Consider the following 19,429-nt stretch of genomic DNA (forward strand, 5'->3'; position numbering starts at 1 on the left):
GTGTCTGTGTGTTGAACAGTACTCACAGTGAGAGAGGAATGACTAATGCTGCCATGGCTACAATGTAGAGAGAGAGAGAGAGAGAGAGAGAGAGAGAGCGAGAGAGAGAGGGGAGCGGGAAAGATACATTCATGAATGTCCTTAATATCCCCATTTGCCTTCTGCTCTTGATTTAGATATATTTACAATCAAGCATATTAATATAAATTGACCGAAGAAACTAACTGCATTTCTATCCTATAATGGCAAAACTTGGAATTCTGTATGTATAAATTGTCTGTAACTCACGTCAATGCAAGCACACATTCTAAGACGTAAAGGCAAGTGCGTGTTACCTGCTGAGTGGTGCCAGGCTGGCAGAGGGCATGTCGTGTGGCAGACTGGGGAGTGCTGAGCTGTGGGGGGGTATGGAGGAGTTCATGAGAGCAGAGGGGGCAGGGGCACTGCTGGTACTGATGCTCAGACAGGGAGACTCCGGCTTTGGCGTAGAGGAGGCTGACGAAGCTGGGGAGAGAAAGAGGGAAACAATCAATTAAAAAACACAAATCCTGAGGTCAACTGACAAAAAGAGCAGCACTGAATGAATTAAATGTGTAACTTACGGTCCATAGCAGACGTCCTCACACCGTTCAGACCGTTCTGTTGAGACGAGCAACAGTTAACATTGGATTCTTCACCCATGTCAACTTATCTTTATTATCCCAACAGTTCGAAATGCATTTATCATTCATATTTCATACAAAACAAATTATGTGTCTTATTATTACACAACCCAGGACACTGAGACTGTGTGGGAGGTCTGAGTCCTGTTCATTAGGGCACACCATAGCCAAAACCTTCTGCAAAAGAACACAAAAACAAGCGATTCTTATAGGACAAGTTCAGGTAGTCTATCCCGGTTTCTGGACGTTTTCTTCCATTTGGTGCCTAATGAATACCACCCTGTTGGCCTGCAGTGTTCGTTATGGCTTACATTAGCCAAACTTAGACTCACCATGATTGGCCCAGGTGCCTCTTTGCTCTGGGAGAAGGCCAGGTGTGAGTGAGGGGCCACAGGCCCACAGTCATAACCGCTCCCCACTGAGACAAAGGGAGACGTGGAAGAGGGCACCGAGGAGGAGATGGAGGAGGATGGAGTGGAGGAGCTGACTGTACCCATAGAGGGGGCCAGGCCGGGCATGGGCACCGATGGGGAGTGGTAGACGGGCTCAGAGGATGAGAGAGGGAGGGGGACGGAAAGAGGGGTGCTCATAGATTCACTGGAGACAAACCGAGAAGGAGGTTTAAGTTAAACTATGTCGAGACACTTTAAAATGTATAATAAGAAGACTTCGTATGGACTTCTAGGGTGAGCTAGCATGGTCTTCAATCTGTTGACTACCCCTGGGGTGTGTTCAGGAGTGCAAAATAACAGAATATACACAAGAAATTGTGCTGAAGAGATCAGACTGTCTGAGGCAAAATGTGGAATCATGTAAACTGGTTACTTTTTCTGTCTGTAACTTTCCCCTCACTGAATACACCCGCGGTGGAGATTGTGACCCACCTGAGGGGATTGGAATAGAGGCTAGTCTGGCTCTGTGGGGCCGGGGTGGACTCCCTGGAGCCCCCGGTGACACACGTCTCCACGGGGCCAAAGTCCGGCAGGGCCGCCTCCGAGCCAAAGTCCAGTGCTCCGAACTGAACGTTAAGACCGGGGACGTCGGCAGAGCCAGGCATTTCCACCGCCGACGAGGGGATCTGGAGTGGAGGGGAAAGCTGTTACTCAGAGGGGACTCATTGTCGGGAAACATCTTTATTATTCACAATCCTTGCATTTGAGAGAATCGGATTGTGTCAGGATCTGCACAGATTTGCTAATCTTGATCGCCAATCCCCTCAAACACCCTTAGCTTCTTCATTTAGAGCAGTGCTCTTCAACGCTGGAAATTGACCAATTAAGCATCAAGACCTTGATTAGATCAATCAGATGTGTTTGTACTCGCCTAAAACAAGAACCTTGATAGCCAAGGTTGACCATTCCTGTCCTACACACTGGGTGAAGCCCAATTCCTTCCTTGATTCCTCCTGTCCTTGAACTCACACAGGGAATCGAGGAAATATTTGTCTGTGGTTCCTTTTACCTTAGAGGTGGGAGGTATCCTTCGTTTCTGGGCCTTTAGCTGCGGAACGCGGTGCTGCTGCAGCGAGTTGCTGCCTTGAGGGTCCGGCCCGGCGCTGGGGGCAGGCTTTGCACCGATGGTGGCCAGGGGGCGTCCCTGGATGGGGGAGGGGGATTGGGCTGGGCTGGGCTGGCGAGCAATGGGCAGAGAGGGGGCGCCATGTCTCTGGGCCAGCTGGCTCAGCACCAGGGATGGCTCAGGCTGCAGCTTAAAGTCCCCTGGAGGGCGAACACACAAATACAGATCAGTCAGGCATACGGAACCACCACATACAGACACATGGCCATTTAACAAAAAAAGCAATATGACAGGTATTTGTCCGATAGATTATTTTGGTAAATCTGTGTTACTCACGGCTGAAGTGGGAGATGTGTGAGGAGGATGTGGCGCTGGGCTCTGGGGCCTTGATATCCCAGCTTGAAGTGGAAGGCGGTGGGAGAACAGGGGGGGCTCCTCCTAGCCCTGGGAGTCTACTCCCCAGAGAGGTGTTGCTGGCACCCTGAGTGCTGGGAGGGGGGGCTGCCTGGGAAGATGGGAGAGGACCCAGGCCCGGGCCCTTCAGCTGCTCCAAGATCTGGGCCCCCGGACTGGACTGACTCCTCTTAGACTGGCCCAGGTCCCCGAAACCTGCCCCTAGCACTGACGACTGGCAGACAGAAGGAGAGAGTTGAGTGAATGGGGCCCCATGTTAATACAAGCAAAATATGGCAACCAAGTAAGGGAAATACCACTTGACTTTTTCAAAATTTTGTTAGGTTACAGCCTTATTCTAAAATGGATTAAATTGTTGTTTTTTACCCCTTATCAATCTACACACAATAACCCATAATGACAAAGCAAAAAAAGGTATTTAAATATCTTAGCAATTTTTTTTTTTTTAATTACGGAAATATCACATTTACATAAGTATTCAGACCCTTTACTCAGTACTTTGTTGAAACAACTTTGGCAGCGATTACAGCCTCGAGTCTTCTTGGGTATGACGCTACATGCTTGGCACACCTGTACTTGGGGAGTTTCTCCCATTCATCTCTGCAGATCCTCTCAACCTCTGTCAGGTTGGATGGGGAGCGTTGCTTCAAAGCTATTTTCAGGTCTCTCCAGAGATGTTCGATCAGGTTCATGTCGGGGCTCAGGCTGGGCCACTCAAGGACATTCAGAGACTTGTCCCGAACCCACTCCTGCATTGTCTTGGCTGTGTGCTTAGGGTCGTTGTACTGTTGGAAGGTGAACCTTCGCCCCCAGTGAACCTTCGCCCCAGCACCCTGGAACAGGTTTTCATCAAGGGTCTCTGTACTTTGCTCTGTTCATCTTTCCCTCGATCCTGACTAGTCTTCCAGTCCCTGCCGCTGAAAAACATGCCCACAGCATGATGCTGCCACCATCATGCTTCACTGTAGGGATGGTGCCAGGTTTCCTCCAGACGTGACGCATGGCATTCAGGCCAAAGAGTTCGATCTTGGTTTCATCAGACCAGAGAATCTTGTTTCTTATGGTCTGAGTGTCTTTAGGGGCCTTTTGGCAAACTCCAAGCGGGATGTCATGTGACTTTTACCGAGGAGTGGCTTACGTCTGGTCACTCTACCAAAAAGGCCTCTGGAGCTCTGTCAGAGTGACCATCGGGTTCTTGGTCACCTCCCTGACCAAGACCCTCCTCCTCCGATTGCTCAGTTTGGCCAGCTCTAGGAAGAGTCTTGGTGGTTCCGAACTTCTTCTATTTAAGAATGATGGAGGCCACTGTGTTCTTGGGGACCTTCAATACTGCAGAAATGTTTTGGTACCCTTCCCCAGATCTGTGCCGCGACACAATCCTGTCTCAGACCTCTACGGACAATTCCTTCGACTTCATAGCTCGGTTTTTGCTCTGAAATGCACTGTTACATAGACAGGTGTGTGCCTTTTCAAACCATGTCCAATCAATTGAATTTATCACAGCTGGACTCCAATGAAGTTGTAGGAACATCTCAAGGATGATCAATGGAAACAAGAAGCACCTGAGCTCAATTTCGAGTCTCATAGCAAAAGGTCTGAATACTTATGTAAATAAGGCATGTTTTTTATTTGTAATAAATAAACATTTCAAAAAACTTGTTTTCGCTTTGTCATTATGGGGTATTGTGTGTAGATTGCTGAGGATTAGTTTTTATTTAATCCATTTTAGAATAAGGCTTTAACGTAACAAAATGTAGAAAGTCAAGGGGTCTGAATACTTTCCGAAGGCACTGTATATACAAAAGTATGTGTACACCCTTTCAAAGTAGTGGATTCGGCCAGGTCAGCCATAAGATCGAGCACACAGCCATGCAATCTCCATTGACAAACATTGGCAGTTGAATGGCCTTACTGAAGAGCTCAGGTGACTTTCAACATGGCACCAGCATAGAATGCAACCAGCACAAGAACTGTTCATTGGAAGCTTCATGAAATGGGTTTCCATGGCTGAGAAGCCGCACGCAAGCCTAAGATCACCATGCGCAATGCCAAGCATCCGCTGGAGTGGTCTAAAGCTCACTGCCATTGGACTCTGGAGCAGTGAAAACGCGTTCTCTGGAGTGATGAATCACACTTCACCATCTGGCAGTCCGACGGACGAATATGGGTTCAGCGCATGCCAGGAGAACGCTACCTGCCCCAATGCATAGTTCCAGTGAAGGGAAATATTAACCCTATTGCATACAATGACATTCTAGACGATTTTGTGCTTCCAACTTTGTGGCAACAGTTTGGGTAAGGACCTTTCCTGTTTCAGCATGACAATGCCCCATGCACAAAGCAAGGTCCATACAGAAATGGTTTGTCGAGATCGGTGTGGAAGAACTTGACTGGCCTGCACAGAGCCCTGACTTCAACCCCATCGAAAACCTTTGGGATGAATTGGAACGCTGACTGCAAGCCAGGCCTAATCACCCAACATCAGTGCCCGACCTAACTACTGCTCTTTTAGCTGAATGGAAGCAAGTCCCCGCAGCATTGTTCCATCATCTAGTGGAAAGCCTTCCCAGAAGAGAGGAGGCTGTTATAGCAGCAAAACAGACCAACTCCATATTAATGCCCATGGTTTTGGAATGAGATGTTCAACGAGCAGGTGTCTACATACTTTTGGTCATATGGTGTATGTATCTGAAAAGTTTTAAAGGGCACGAGTATGGCTCACCAGGGCGGCGTGTGCATAGCTGGTGCTGCCCGTGCCAATGGCCGACCCGTTGCGGGGGGGGTGATGGTGGGAGTTGGTGAAAACCAGGCTCTGCGTAGAGGGGGCATCCCCTCCTCCTCCTCTTCCTTCTCCCACTGGCTTCTGCAGCAGAGAGGGCAGGTCCAGACTACAAGAGACACATATCATTATTACAACAGATGATACTTTTTCTATTGCACACATACCCACTACGGAGAAAGTCTGATTAAAATCAACACAGTCATAACGGGGACCATGTCTCAAGGGAAGGATCCATACGCCCTTCCTACTTATTATGCACATCCAAATGTATCTACCAAAGCAGCTGGGCCAAACATATCACTCCATGGAATAAAACTGGCGAAGAGGTCAAGCTGTTATTTTGTGTACCACTGGGCTGATATTTTCCTCATATCTACACAACACCAAAAGCAGTGTTTTTATTTTATTTTTGATATACATCTTTTTTTTTTTACCCCTTTTTCTCCCCAATTTTGTGGTATCCAATTGGTAGTTACAGTCTTGTCCCATTGCTGCAACTCCTGTGCAGACTCGGGAGAGGCGAAGGTCGAGAGCAGTGCCTCCTCTGAAACACAACCCAACCAAGCCGCACTGCTTCTTGACACAACGCCCGTTTAACCCGGAAGCCAGCCGCACCAATGCGTTGGAAGAAACACCGCACACCTGGCGACCGTGTCAATGTGCACTGCGCCCGGCCCGCCACAGGAGTCGCTAGTGTGTGATGGGACAAGAACATCCCTGCAGGCCAAACCCTCCCCTAATCCGGATGACGCTGGGCCAATTTTGCGCCGCCCTGTGGGTCTCTCGGTCGCGGCCAGCTGCGACAGAGCCTGAACTCGAAACAGCATCTCTAGTGGCACAGCTAGCCAGCTTAGACCACTGCGCCACTCGGGAGGCCTCAAAAGCAGTGTTGATATGTGACGGGTGGGTGCCCTAGCTAGTCGTGCGGATGGTGAGCTGGGAGTTACCTTTGCCCAGGTGTGATGTGGTTCTGAGGTGCAGGTGCACTTGAGGCGGTGAACACTTTGGTCTCGGAGAGCTGAGGGGAGACAGAGAGTTATTGACAAATGTAATAGACCAAGTTGTGAGACATAAGGCTAACTATAGTTTTGTTAAACATTTTGAAGTCACACTGTATGAACTAGTACACTGTTGTGCAGGACTCTAAATTCAAACATTTAATTGGTATCACTGGTTTAAAAAGGTAAAGAGCACCAGAAAATACATTTTTGTTAAATCGATTGAGATATTGCCTATATGAATTCCAGCTACTTCTGAAGCACATGTTGTTCCCTAAAAACAAATATGTAACCCTGTAAATCCATTTGTTTATTATAAAAAGCTCAATTGTAATTGAAATGAAAATGAAAAAGTCATTTGTGGAATATTTGGTTTCTACATTATGTAAAATAACTATTTTCCTTTTGAGATGCATTACATTGAAAATTGTACACCGTCTCTTTAAGAACGTTTGTGACGACAACATGCAAGAGCTGTCATTCATTAATTGCTATGCTCATTGATCTCCTGAAGAAGCTATCCCTTTCCCGTCCTTCCTGTGCCCTCAAATGTTTGGATATACTGATAATGTTACCAGGTTGTTAGCTAGCTAATGAGGTAGTAAAAAGGTTACACAAATTATGTTGGTGATTTTTCTAGGAACACTGGTGCTCCCATTTTAAAATCCCAGTTCGCACACCAAAATATTAAGGAGCATGTGCGACCAAAATGGCCGCAGTTCACAGCCCTGGTCATGTATGTGTTCCATCTGGAAAATAAATATCCAAAATGTGAACATAAGACAAAGCTCCTTCCACCCCCTGACCACTACTACTCCCCAGTCCCCATTACCCAGACTCACACTCATCTCTTCGCTCCAGTCCTCAGCAGCCCAGTCTTCCAGAGTACTCCTCCAGGCCACTGCAGGGAGCACACCAGAGAGGGGTCAGAGCTCAGAGATGAATGGAAACAACACAGGGGCTTCTTGGAGAGGCGTTTGTGAACATGGACTGTAATTCAGCGGCATTGCTAGGGACATTTCCCTAGCAACAGTCTACAGGGTCCCATTAGAAATACAACAATAAAACATCCTGACCAATGAACACCTACCGGTCAAAACGTTGCAGAAAACTATACAAGAGAAAATGGGTCTTTCTATAAATAAAAAAGTGCCAATGTGTGACATCAGGGTAAACATTTCAAAATAGTTAGATATACAGCTTCACGTGTAGTTACAGAAATAAAGGTTTAAATAGGCACAATGGGACCATAAGTCCACCTAGCAACAACAAAACATCTATATGTGATTCAATATGTCACTTGAAATATGGACACCGCAAGTTTTTTTGTCTTGCCTAGAAGCAAGGTCCGTTTATGCATTTAGTCAACTTCTCTATCATTTATAGCCATGCTAAACAAACAGCTTCTATATTTCGGGTTGATATAATAACATAATACAATAATATAATACAATGGGTTCTGTCAAGAAAATATTGACAATATTAATAATAATCAATAATGAAATTAATATAATCAGTAAACACTTTAAGCATTGGTCTGCATGTCAGTCTGAAAATTAGCCGTCAAATGCTTGCTTCCTCCACTCCTTGCCTCTCCTCAAAAGTGCATTGGAACCCAAGGGGATGAACCTTCCTCTCAAAGCACATTGGGGAAGAAGAGGGGCGGTGAGAAATGGAGGAAACAATTGGAGAATCTCAATTGCATTTCCTTGAATATTCACATCCTCTCTCCTTGTCTCAAAACCCATTGGATAAGAAGTTGAGAGGGGAGGGACCTAGGACTGTTGCGGTGACCGTATTACCGCCACATTGGCGGTCACGAAGGCAGTCAAATTCCACGTGAGCGTTTAGTCACGGTAATTAGGCTTATCCAAGCCCTGACGCTGCTGCTGGTCATTAGTAGCCTACCAAAATTGCTATCTGCCTGGTACTCAGCAATCTATTGTCCCTCTAATCACTCAGACATCAATGCAAATCTAATCAAAAACTTAATGAGAGCCCATGAGCTCATGTTGCAACAACATTTCTATAGGATATGTTTTTGTTGATGCTAGTGGTTGTATTAATTTGGGATCTATCGCATCCCACAACTGTCCCAGACTGTTTTGAATATTTATTTCTCACGCAGATTAGAATAGGTTGACTTTTGTACTATGGGGGATAGTAGATTGACATAGGCTAGTTCTTTTTCTGTTCGTTAGGCCAACCTATCTTGTTGGCTGACGATAAGTAAATGTGGACAGTTCTTCCAACATCTTTAATATGCACCTCGGAATTGGACAAGGGCGTGCGCAGTTGCGTCCCTGATGTGTCTGTCTTCACTTGTAGCCTGTAAGAAAGACCTGATCACGTGATGGAGCCATGTGAGTGAGAGGTGATCCGGAGCGCGTAGCACTCAGGGAGAAGGGCACAATGGCCACTGGCCGCAAAAGGCATGGATTTTTTTAGGGGATGCCGCCATGAAATTCTAGGCATTATCAAGTGCTTGTCAAATTGTGAATGACGTAGTGTGTACAGCCTGCACAAAAAACAAAGCAGAACTCATGCCTTTCAAGAAACTTTTTTGAAATCATCATTAGCGGCCTTACAATGTATTAAGAATGTAAACATATAGGCCAACGTTTGTAGAACTACTAAAGTTAATGTAACTCTAAATTAAGCATGTAGGAATACTTATAAAACAAAAACGGCTCAATACAGAATAGCTGCATGTGCGCACTCCCTCAAATCATTTGGAGAAAATATCCTTTCTATTCAACATAAGGACAACTCCGATAATGCTATTCTGTTCTTCTGAAATAGACTACAGTTTCTTCATATCATGCTTCTTAAGACCTGTCTAAAATAAATAATGGATTTATTGTGAAGGTTTAGGCTATATTATATGGATTTATTACTTTTTAAAATGTAGACGTTCCAAAGGCCTGCATCAGTGGCTTGTAGGCTGTGTGTGGAAGCCAGGATATGCTAAATGTGTTTATGTTGATTAACGGTCAATTACCGTGAGACTGTCAGTTACTTGCTTGACAATCACCGGCTGACAACATTTTGTGACCAACACAGCCCTAGAGGGACCTTGACCTTCTCATTTAATGGGTTTTGAGAAAGAGACGAGAGGATGCGACGAATCAAGGAAATGCAATTGAGATTGTTTCCTCCTACTAAGCATGGCTGTGTGCTTGATTTTATACACCTGTCAGCAACGGGTGTGGCTGAAATAGCCGAATCCACTCATTTGAAGGGGTGTCCACATACTTTTGTAGTGTACTTCCATATACACTGAGTATACCAAACATTAGGAACACCTTCCTAATATTGAGTTGCACCCCCCACCCCTTTGCCCTCAGAACAGCCTCAATTCATCGGGCCATGGACTCTACAAGATGTCGAAAGCATTCCACAGGGATGCTGGTCCATGTTGACTCCAATGCTTCCCACAGTTGTGTCAAGTTGGCTGGATGTCCTTTGGGTGGTGGACCGTTCTTGATACACACGGGAAACGGTTGAGCATGAAAAACCCAGCAGCATTGCAGTTCTTGACACAAACCGGAGCGCCTAGCACCTACTACCATACCCCGTTCAAAGGCACTTAAACCTTTTGCCTTGCCCATTCATACTCATAATAGCACACATACACAATCCAAGTCTCAATTGTCTCAAGGCTTAAAAATCCTCCTTTAACTTGTATCATCCCTTTCATCTACACGGATCGAAGTCGATTTAACAAGTGACATCAATAAGGGATCATAGCTTCATCTGGATTCACCTGGTCAGTCTATGTCATGGAAAGAGCAGGTGTTCTTAATGTTTTGTATACTCGGTGTATACTTCCATTCATTTTTTAAACTGGTACCGGGCTACCTTCAGATGAGTATTGTGAGCGTCCTAGAGCAAAACAACTGACATGTAAGTGTTCCTGAGAGTCGCATCTTTCCGTAGAGGGGTCATATTAGTGTGTAGCCAAAACTGTTCGGGCGCTATAGACAGAAGTCGGCAGATCGGCAGTACCGACTTCAGCAAAACGAAGAACACCACTACTTTTTGAAGAACCCAGAGAGTTTCATGATCCTTCTCTGTGTGAAGCCTCACCTGTCCCATCTGTGCTGTTGCTGGCCCCTGACTCCCAAGCGTCACCTTGTGTGGTCCCTGTCCTCTGTTCTGGGGTGTAGTCTGCTGGGTTAAAGGTCCTGAGGAGAGAGAGAGAGAGAGAGAGAGAGAGAAAATGGGGGTAGGTGAGGTTTAGGTTTAAGAAGAACTGGTGTACGAGGAACCAGAAAAGGACAGTTGTGTGTGTACGAGTTTGTGTGTGTATTACAGAACTCACCCCATTCCCTGGGCTGAGAACCTGCTTCCCGCTGGTGCCCTGCCCCTTCCTCTGCCTCCAGATCCGACTGAACCACACAGACCCGCACAAGGTCAACACATAGTAAGCATAGCACCAGAAAAATTGTGTGAAGTTAAGAGAGCACTTAAGTTACCTGGGAGTGTTGACTGGAACATATGAGAAAGTGCCACTAATTGACACTCACCTCTACCCCCTCTTCCCCCCCTGCGACCTCGCTCTGACACTCTGTCCAAAGGGCCAGGGACCGCCTCCACACCATTTTCCTCTGGCCGCACTGCACAGGGAGACAGAGAGAGCGAAGGAGCGAGAAAGCGAGGTGGGGAGAGACAAAGAGGGAGACAGAGAGAGAGGGATAGCGATAGAGAAGGAGAGAGAAGTGGGGAGACCAACAGAGAGATGATTTAGTGATTAAGGTCAGTACAAAGCTATGTGCTGCCTAGTAAGCAATTCTGCTGAATAGTGCATTGATGACGAACTATTGCTTAATGACAAATTGGCTGGCTATTCATTCTTAGTAAGTGCTCTATGTAGTGTTCTCTAATCCAAAGTACCGCCAATGAGAATAAACACACTAACTGTAAATGTACTAACCACACCATGGTTGAATAACTCAAATCCTCGACAGCTTACTGACTTCTCATTCTTCCTGGCTCTTAGGTGATCAATTAGGCCTAGTGTTATAGTGCCTTGTTCATTGAAATATGCATAGAATTTGATTCCGTGGCCCCCTAACCTCTCTCAACCTGGCGGCTGCGGTTGCTGGCCCCCCTGCCTCTCCGATTGCTCCCCCCGCGGCCCCTGCTGCCCTCTCTCTCTCCTCCTCTCTTCTCCCGGTTCTCCTTGCCCTCCGTCGGGCCGTCCTTCGCTAGGGGTTTCTTCTTCCCAACTGTCTCCCATGAGGTCTGTGAGAGAGAGAGAGCGATAGAGAGCAAGAGAGAGAGAATATGTATGACCATAGAGACACAAATTTCCCTTAGATTACACAGACCCTACAAAGAATTTGAAAACAAACCCAATTTTGATCAACTCCCATATCTATTGGATGCAATACCACAGAGTGCCATCACAGCATCACGATTTGTGACGTGTTGCCAGAAGAAAAGTGAAGAACAAACACCATTGTAAATGCAACCCATATTTATGTTTATTTATTTTCACGTTTGTACTTTAACTATTTGCACATAATATGACATCTAAAGTGTCTTTATTCTTTTGGAACTTTTGTGGTGTAATGTGTACTGTAATAGTTTTTTTATTGTTTGTTTCACTTTTGTTTATTAGCCATTTCACTTGCTTTGGCAATGTAAACATATGTTTCCCATGCCAATAAAGCCCTTAATTTGAAAATTGAGAGAGAGAGCGAGATGGAGAGAGCGAGAGCTAAAGAGAGTGAGCTAAAGAGAGCTAGAGAGAGCGAGAGCTAGAGAGAGTGAGCTAAAGAGAGCTAGAGAGAGAGAGCTAAAGAGAGCTAGAGAGAGCTAAAGAGAGCGAGAGCTAAAGAGAGTGAGCTAAAGAGAGCTAGAGAGAGTGAGCTAAAGAGAGCTAGAGAGAGCTAAAGAGAGCGAGAGCTAAAGAGAGTGAGCTAAAGAGAGCTAGAGAGAGTGAGCTAAAGAGAGCTAGAGAGAGCTAAAGAGAGCTAGAGAGAGCTAAAGAGAGCGAGAGCTAAAGAGAGTGAGCTAAAGAGAGCTAGAGAGAGTGAGCTAAAGAGAGCTAGAGAGAGAGAGCTAAAGAGAGCTAGAGAGAGAGCTAAAGAGAGCGAGAGCTAAAGAGAGCGAGAGCTAAAGAGAGCTAAAGAGAGTGAGCTAAAGAGAGCTACAGAGAGAGCTAAAGAGAGTGAGCTAAAGAGAGTGAGCTAAAGAGAGCTAGAGAGAGCTAAAGAGAGCTAGAGAGAGCTAGAGAGAGCTATAGAGAGCTAGAGAGAGCTAAGGAGAGCTAGAGTGAGCGAGAGCTAAAGCTAAAGAGAGCTAGAGAGAGCTAGAGCTAAAGAGAGCTAGAGCTAAAGAGAGCGAGGGAGAGCTAAAGAGAGCGAGAGCTTGAGAGAGCGAGAGCTTGAGAGAGCGAGACCTAGAGAGAGCAAAGGAGAGCGAGAGAGCGAGGGAGGGCGAGGCACTGACTTTTGACCTCTCCTTATTGATCCTAATTTGCTTTGATAGAGAAAAAAGGGAAATGGAAGTGAGAGAAGGGGAGGGGATATGCGATAGGAGAGGAGAGGAAAGAGTGGCAAAGACCTACAGATTGCAGGAATAAAAGTTAAGTCAGATCCTACAAGTCTACAACTGCTTGAACTAGTCAACGTAAAATTTAAATGGACGGATGAAATCGACACGTATGTTTTTGGCCTCTATGTACTCCTCCTACTGCAGTGTCACAATGTCATTGACATATCAAAGGATGAATGGCCACAGGGCAGGCAGGCAGCAGTAGCTGATTATATCATGGGAGGATTACATACATAGGAGCAAAACGACCCACTTTCTATTTCAGGACTTCCAAGAAACAACAACAGCGTAACTGTGGCGGAGTGGAGATATCTCTCACTTCACCATCTGTGCTGCTGTGCTCTCCTCTGAAACGCCTCGATTATTTTACTACTGAATCAGGCGCTGACAGAACAAGTGACAAGTGTTGTTCATCCTAGATTCAGAGGCCATAATACTTTTTCTATTGTCCTCCTGTAAAAAAATAATAATAATCACAATATGCCTTTATTCAATCACCCAACATGCAACTGGACAAGTCCACCTGGCACAGTTGGCACAAGCCCCTATTTTTAGTTTACTTGGATAGATATGTGCACGGCACCCTTGGGCTTGATTGGAAGGGGCTGTGGCAAGGGTCAAGGGTCATTAAGAGATCCATTGCCTAAAGCGCATTTTTAAAAAGTCTTCAGGCTGATTCAATCCACTGTAGATAGAAGTATTGTATTAGGTACATTATGTCATCTGTCCATTACAAAACGTGAGAACATATTTTGGGGCGGCAGGGTAGCCTAGTGGTTAGAGAGTTGGACTAGTAACCGAAAGGTTGCAAGTTCGAATCCCCGAGCTGACAAGGTACAATCTGTCGTTCTGCACTTGAACTAGGCCGTCATTGAAAATAAGAATTTGTTCTTAACTGACTTGCCTTGTTAAATAAAGGTAAAACAAAAAAATAAAATTCCCATCCTATCAGATCTGTGCTCCAACTCTAACAGATGTAGATCAAATCAAGTTCTATTTGTCACACGCGCCGAAGACCTTAACGTGAAATGCTTACTTTTTCTTTCATTTAAGAATGATGGAGGCCACAGTGTTCTTGGGGACCTTCAACGCTGTAGACATTTTTTGGTACCCTTCCCCAGATCTGTGCCTTGACACAATCCTGTCACGGACAATTCCTTCGACCTCATGGCTTGGTTTTTGCTCTGACATGCACTATCAACTGTGGGACCTTACATAGACAGGTGTGTGCCTTTCCAAATCATGTCCAATCAATTGAATTTACCACAGGTGGACTCCAATCAAGTTGTAGAAACATCAAAGGTGATCAATGGAAACAGGATGAACCTGAGCTCAATTTCGAGTCTTATAGCAAAGGGTCTGAATACTTATGTAGATAAAATATTTTTTTATTTTTTTATAAATTTGATAAAAATTCTAAATACCTGTTTTCGCTTTGTCATTATGGGTTATTGTATGTAGATGGATTAAATAACTTTTTTTCTCATCAATTTTAGAATAAGGCTGTAACATAACAAAATGTGGAAAAAGTCAAGGGGTCTGAATACTTTCCGAATGCACTGCACGTGTACGTCAATATGCATGTGTGTGTTTTGTGTGTGTGTCTGTGTGTTGGAGTGTCAGCTTAGTATGTGTGAGAGTCCAGTGAGTGTACATCGAGTCTGTGCAAGAGTGGCTGCTACCACCAGCCACTCAACTCTCCTGAGTCAACAATGAGCATCACTAAACCAGAAAACTAAGGCAGAAAAGTTCAGCTGTTATGGTTCGTGTGACAGCTACTTCAGGGTCATATTTATTAGGAAAACAAAGCGTTTCTTATTGGACAAGTTCAGGTAGGCTAGTCCCTCCCTTTTTCAGTCAGTTTTCTTCCATTTGGTGCCTAATGAATACGACCCAGGTCTCAGGGAAGTTGAGGTGACTGAGCGACGCTAAGCTAGCGATGACTAGCCACCCGAAGGAAAGTGGCTGAAGGAAATTGAAAGGTAGCGTTAACGTCAGTCCCCTCTGCCCTACCGTATCAGAGGTGCTCTCAAGGAGGAAGTTGATAGCTCTGTTGACATCCTCGTTGCAGTCGTGGAGCGCTACCATGCACTCATCCTGGATCTTTCCTGTCACCTCCATCAGCTGTGGACATACATACACATCTGAATGATTTATTTGAATCCAATGAAACATAATAGAATATTAAGAACATCTTCCTAATATTGACTTGCACCCCCCCGCCCTCAGAACAGCCTCAATTCATCGGCGCATGGACTCCACAAGGTGTCGAAAGCACTCCACAGGGACGCTGGCCCATATTGACTCCAACGCTTCCCACACTTGTGTCAAGTTGGCTAGATGTCCTTTGCGTGGTGGATCATTATTGATACACACAGGAAACTGTTGAGTGTAAAACACCCAGCAGCGTTGCAGTATTTGACACAAAACCGGTGGGCCTACTAACATACCCCATTCAAAGGCACTTTTATCTTGCCTGTTCACCCTCTGAATGGCGCACACACACAATCCATGTCTCAATTGTCTCAAGGCTTAAAAATCCTCCTTTAACCCGTCTCCTCCTCTTCATCTACACTGATTGAAGTGAACTTAACAAGTGACATCAATATGGGATCATAGCTTTCACCTGGATTCATGTGGTGTGTCTGTTCTTAATGTTTTGCATACTCAGTGTACAATGACCCTGTCTATACAGACATTTGATACAAATACACTACACACACTGAGACACACACACAGACACACACACACTGAGACACACACACACTGAGACACACACTGAGACACACACACACACACACACACACACACTCTGACTTGACTGCACATGCAGTCACAGGTATTCTCTCTTAATGTGAAACAAATACCACAACACACACAGGCCATCATTCAGAGCTGTCACAATGGCCTCTGCGAATTCCTGCCCACTCACCTGGTTCACTTTATCCTCAAATTCAGCATCATTCTTGTCATAGATCATCTGGGCGAGTCGGATCTGCTCTGCAGTCGCCTGCAAAATGGATGAGAAGGAAGTGGGGGAGGTTATAAAGATGAGAAGAAGGAAAGGAACAGAGGGAGGAGAGAAGGAGAGGGAGAAGAATTGTTTTGGAGAAATGATTTACCACTTGAAGACCCGCTATGTATGATTGAGCAAGTTGTACTGTGTGCGTGTAAAATAGAAAAAGTAGCAGCCGGGGTGGTTCCAGAGGGGCTTGTCCCCCAGGTTAAGAAATGCTTGCCAAACAAGCTCTATTTTGGTGGCCTCTGGTACATTCTAATGCTAGATTGCATTTTCAACCAGCAACTATCAGGAAATAACACTGATCACATTTTTTCACACTTTTAGAGTGTTAGTTTCATCAGCTCTTGTACAATATGATACAGGAAAATGTCATTTTGACTGCACTGGGCCTTTAAAGAATACTTTAAGTCCTGACTTCCACCGGCTTCAAGCTTCCTTTTGAGAGGTATTTTCTCAGCTAACAGCAAGACAGGTATGATTGAAGAATGAAGCAGGTGTTAAACATGGGCTTTGCTAAAGAGAAAGCAGCAGTTGACTGCTCCATTGTCAACACTTTGAGTAAATCAGTAGACCTACAGTCAATGTTCCCTCTAAGCTGCGCGCGTAGTAGCCAAGAGACTGTCGCGCAGAAATATTAGCCCATAGAGAGAAGATCTAGAGCAGTGGTCACGTGTTTTAAGTCATGTTCAAAAAATAATAATCTGAGCGGTAGATCTCGGCTTGCATTTTGACTCAAAGTGACCACTGTTCTAGAGTTAAACGTTTCCCTTTACTGTGGCAATTGTGATCGAATCAATACAATATTAGCCACTTTCAATGCAAAACAAAACTATACAAGAGATTTTGTTGAATGCAGAACGCATCGGAGTAGGATTGTATTGCATTGACATGCACTACCCAGCCCATACTCTACACAGACCGGTGCGGCATAAACAATCAGAGCTCCAGTAGGCCTATACGCAAATAGACGGTTTGTTCATATCCTTTGCTGGTTAGTGAGTTATTAGCCCAGTTATAGATAATTTGTAGTTAGTAATAGGGGAGTGATAGAGCACAAAACATATACAGTACCAGTCAAAAGTATGGATACACCTACTCATTCAAGTGTTTTTCTTTGTTTTGACTATTTTCTACATTGTAGAATAGTGAAGACATCAAAACTATGAAATAACACATATGGAATCATGTAGTAACCAAACAAGTGTTAAACAAATCAAAAAATATTTTATATTTGAGATTATTCAAAGTAGCCACCCTTGATGACAGAATTTATGGCTTGCCATAACAAATACTTATTGACTCAAGACATTTCATATTTTAATTTTTAATTAATTTGTAACAATTTCTAAAAACAGAATTCCACTTTGACATTATGGGGTATTGTGTGTAGGCCAGTGAAACAAAATCTCAATTTAATCCATTTTAAATTCAGGCTATAACACAACAACATTTGGAAAAAGTCAAGGGGTGTGAATACTTTCTGAAGCCACTGTATATATCAATATCTTTCAAAATACCATATACAATTGCAGCCAAATATATTGTCACCCTTGCACTTTTCTTAAATAATATCTTATTTCTAAATGATATATTTAGATTTTTTTTTGTCTCCACACCTTATTGGATTTTCTACATTACAGAATACATTTTATTTCTGTAACCATCAGCTTAAATGTTTCATTTAGAAAATGAAAATGAAGACAAATGGCATGGATAAAACTATTGGCACCTCAGAGCTAGTACTTGGTTGAACAGCCTTTGGCCAAGCTAACTGCCGACAAATGCTTCTTGTAGCCTCAAATGAGCTTGCTGCACCATTCTACTGATGACCAAATTGAGCATTCACTCAAAATAACACCCCCCCCCCCCCTACAATCAAACATGGGGAGGTTTGATAATACTGTAGGGTTGTTTGCTACCTCTGGTACTGGGGGCCTTGAACGTGCACAAGTCATCATGAAATCAGCTGATTATCAGGTGTTTGAGTCCAATGTTCAACCAAGTCCAAAAATAGTTTTCCCATTGAAGATTGTGGGTCTTCCAGCAGGACAACAACCCTGAACACACATCAAATAGCACCCAGGAACGGTTCAAGATTTAACTATCGACTGCTCTGAAATGGCCAGCATAGAGTCCAGATCTGAATCACATCCAAGAACTTGTAGTAAGATCTGAAAACATCCGTTGGTTGAAGGCATCCCTCAAACATCGAATAATTTGGGCAGTTTGCTGCTGAATAGTGGGCCAAATTGCCAGTAATGGCTCAATGATGGCTACAATAAATGTCTTTCTCAGTTATCTTGCCCAAAGGCTGTGCAACTAAGTGGTAGCTCCTGGGCGCCAATAATTTTGTCCATCTTGCCAATAGTTTTGTCCAGAGAGAGTAATAATTTTGTCTGGAGAGCCTTGTCCATGCCTTTATTTTCTAAATTAAAAATAGCTAACTTAAGTTTCCAAAAATAAAATGTGTTGTGCAATGTTTTAACTCCAATAACAAGGTGTGGAGACCAAAAGTGTTTTTCAATTTTAACTTATTTCAGAAAAAAATTGGGAATTATTTAAGAAAAGTGCCAGGGTGCCAATATATTTGGCCACAACTAAGTATCATTAGCTTTTTAAAAATTAAATCCAGATTGATGCTCTCTCTCCACTAGTCCATCTAATGTTTCTGCAGTAAAGAGGATTCACCATCTTCATCAAATGTTTTCACAATTTATCTGCAGATAAATCACAAAAAAGTCTATCAGTATGCAAATTAGGTTGCCAAATTAACAGTTCTCGTACTGATGCAATTCGGTAGGCTACTGATGAGTAACTCTGATGAGTAAAATACCAGATGTGGAGGTCCTGGGCTGGCGTGGTTACATGTGGTGTGCAGTTGTGATGCTGGTTGGCAGTGGTGGAAAAAGTATCAAATTGTCATACTTGAGTAAAAGTAAAGATACCTTAATAGAAAATGACTTAAGTAAAAGTCACTCAGTAAAATACCACTTGAGTAAAAGTCTAAAAGTATTTGTTTTAAAATATACCTAAGTATCAAAAGTAAAAGTTTAAATAATTTCAAATTGCTTATATTAAGCAAACCAGACGGCATCATTTTATTTAAATATTTAATTTACAGATAGCCAGGGGCACATTCAAACACACATTTTTAAATGAAGCATGTGTGTTTAATTAATCCGCCAGATCAGAGGCAGTAGGGATGACCAGATATGTTCTCTTGATAAGTGCGTGAATTGGACCATTTTCCTGACCAGCTAAGCATTGAAATATAACGTGTACTTTTGGGTGTCAGGGAAAATGTATGGAGTAAAAAGTAAATCGTATTCTTTGGGAATGTAGTGAAGTGAAAGTAAAAGTAGTTAAATATAAATAGTAAAGTAAAGTACAGATACCACAAAAAAAACTACTCAACTAGTACTTTAAAGTATTTTTACTTAAGTACTTTACATCACTGCCGGTTGGACGT

The 19,429-nt window shown here is 43.9% G+C and overlaps 1 protein-coding gene across 3 annotated transcripts in view; it reads right to left on the reverse strand.

Moving 5' to 3' along the window:
• The window catches only part of LOC139543140 (ubiquitin-associated protein 2-like), a 37,464-nt gene that overhangs the window by 9,276 nt on the left and 8,759 nt on the right, over positions 1 to 19,429 (reverse strand). For 2 of the 3 annotated variants that reach the window (XM_071349362.1, XM_071349370.1), the window contains exons 3-18: positions 15,871 to 15,948; positions 14,952 to 15,062; positions 11,453 to 11,621; positions 10,853 to 10,993; positions 10,699 to 10,765; positions 10,464 to 10,561; positions 7,217 to 7,275; positions 6,324 to 6,394; positions 5,317 to 5,482; positions 2,517 to 2,808; positions 2,124 to 2,380; positions 1,547 to 1,740; positions 995 to 1,259; positions 603 to 639; positions 336 to 504; positions 27 to 57 (exon numbers count right to left, since the gene is read on the reverse strand). In XM_071349362.1, coding sequence (XP_071205463.1) covers positions 27 to 57; positions 336 to 504; positions 603 to 639; positions 995 to 1,259; positions 1,547 to 1,740; positions 2,124 to 2,380; positions 2,517 to 2,808; positions 5,317 to 5,482; positions 6,324 to 6,394; positions 7,217 to 7,275; positions 10,464 to 10,561; positions 10,699 to 10,765; positions 10,853 to 10,993; positions 11,453 to 11,621; positions 14,952 to 15,062; positions 15,871 to 15,948 — 2,205 coding nt within the window. The remainder of the gene's footprint in view (positions 1 to 26; positions 58 to 335; positions 505 to 602; positions 640 to 994; positions 1,260 to 1,546; positions 1,741 to 2,123; positions 2,381 to 2,516; positions 2,809 to 5,316; positions 5,483 to 6,323; positions 6,395 to 7,216; positions 7,276 to 10,463; positions 10,562 to 10,698; positions 10,766 to 10,852; positions 10,994 to 11,452; positions 11,622 to 14,951; positions 15,063 to 15,870; positions 15,949 to 19,429) is intronic. The other variant, XM_071349381.1, reaches the window with a different exon arrangement.

Source organism: Salvelinus alpinus, chromosome 2 (assembly GCF_045679555.1).
Source record: "Salvelinus alpinus chromosome 2, SLU_Salpinus.1, whole genome shotgun sequence".
In the NCBI taxonomy this organism is placed as follows: domain Eukaryota; kingdom Metazoa; phylum Chordata; class Actinopteri; order Salmoniformes; family Salmonidae; genus Salvelinus; species Salvelinus alpinus.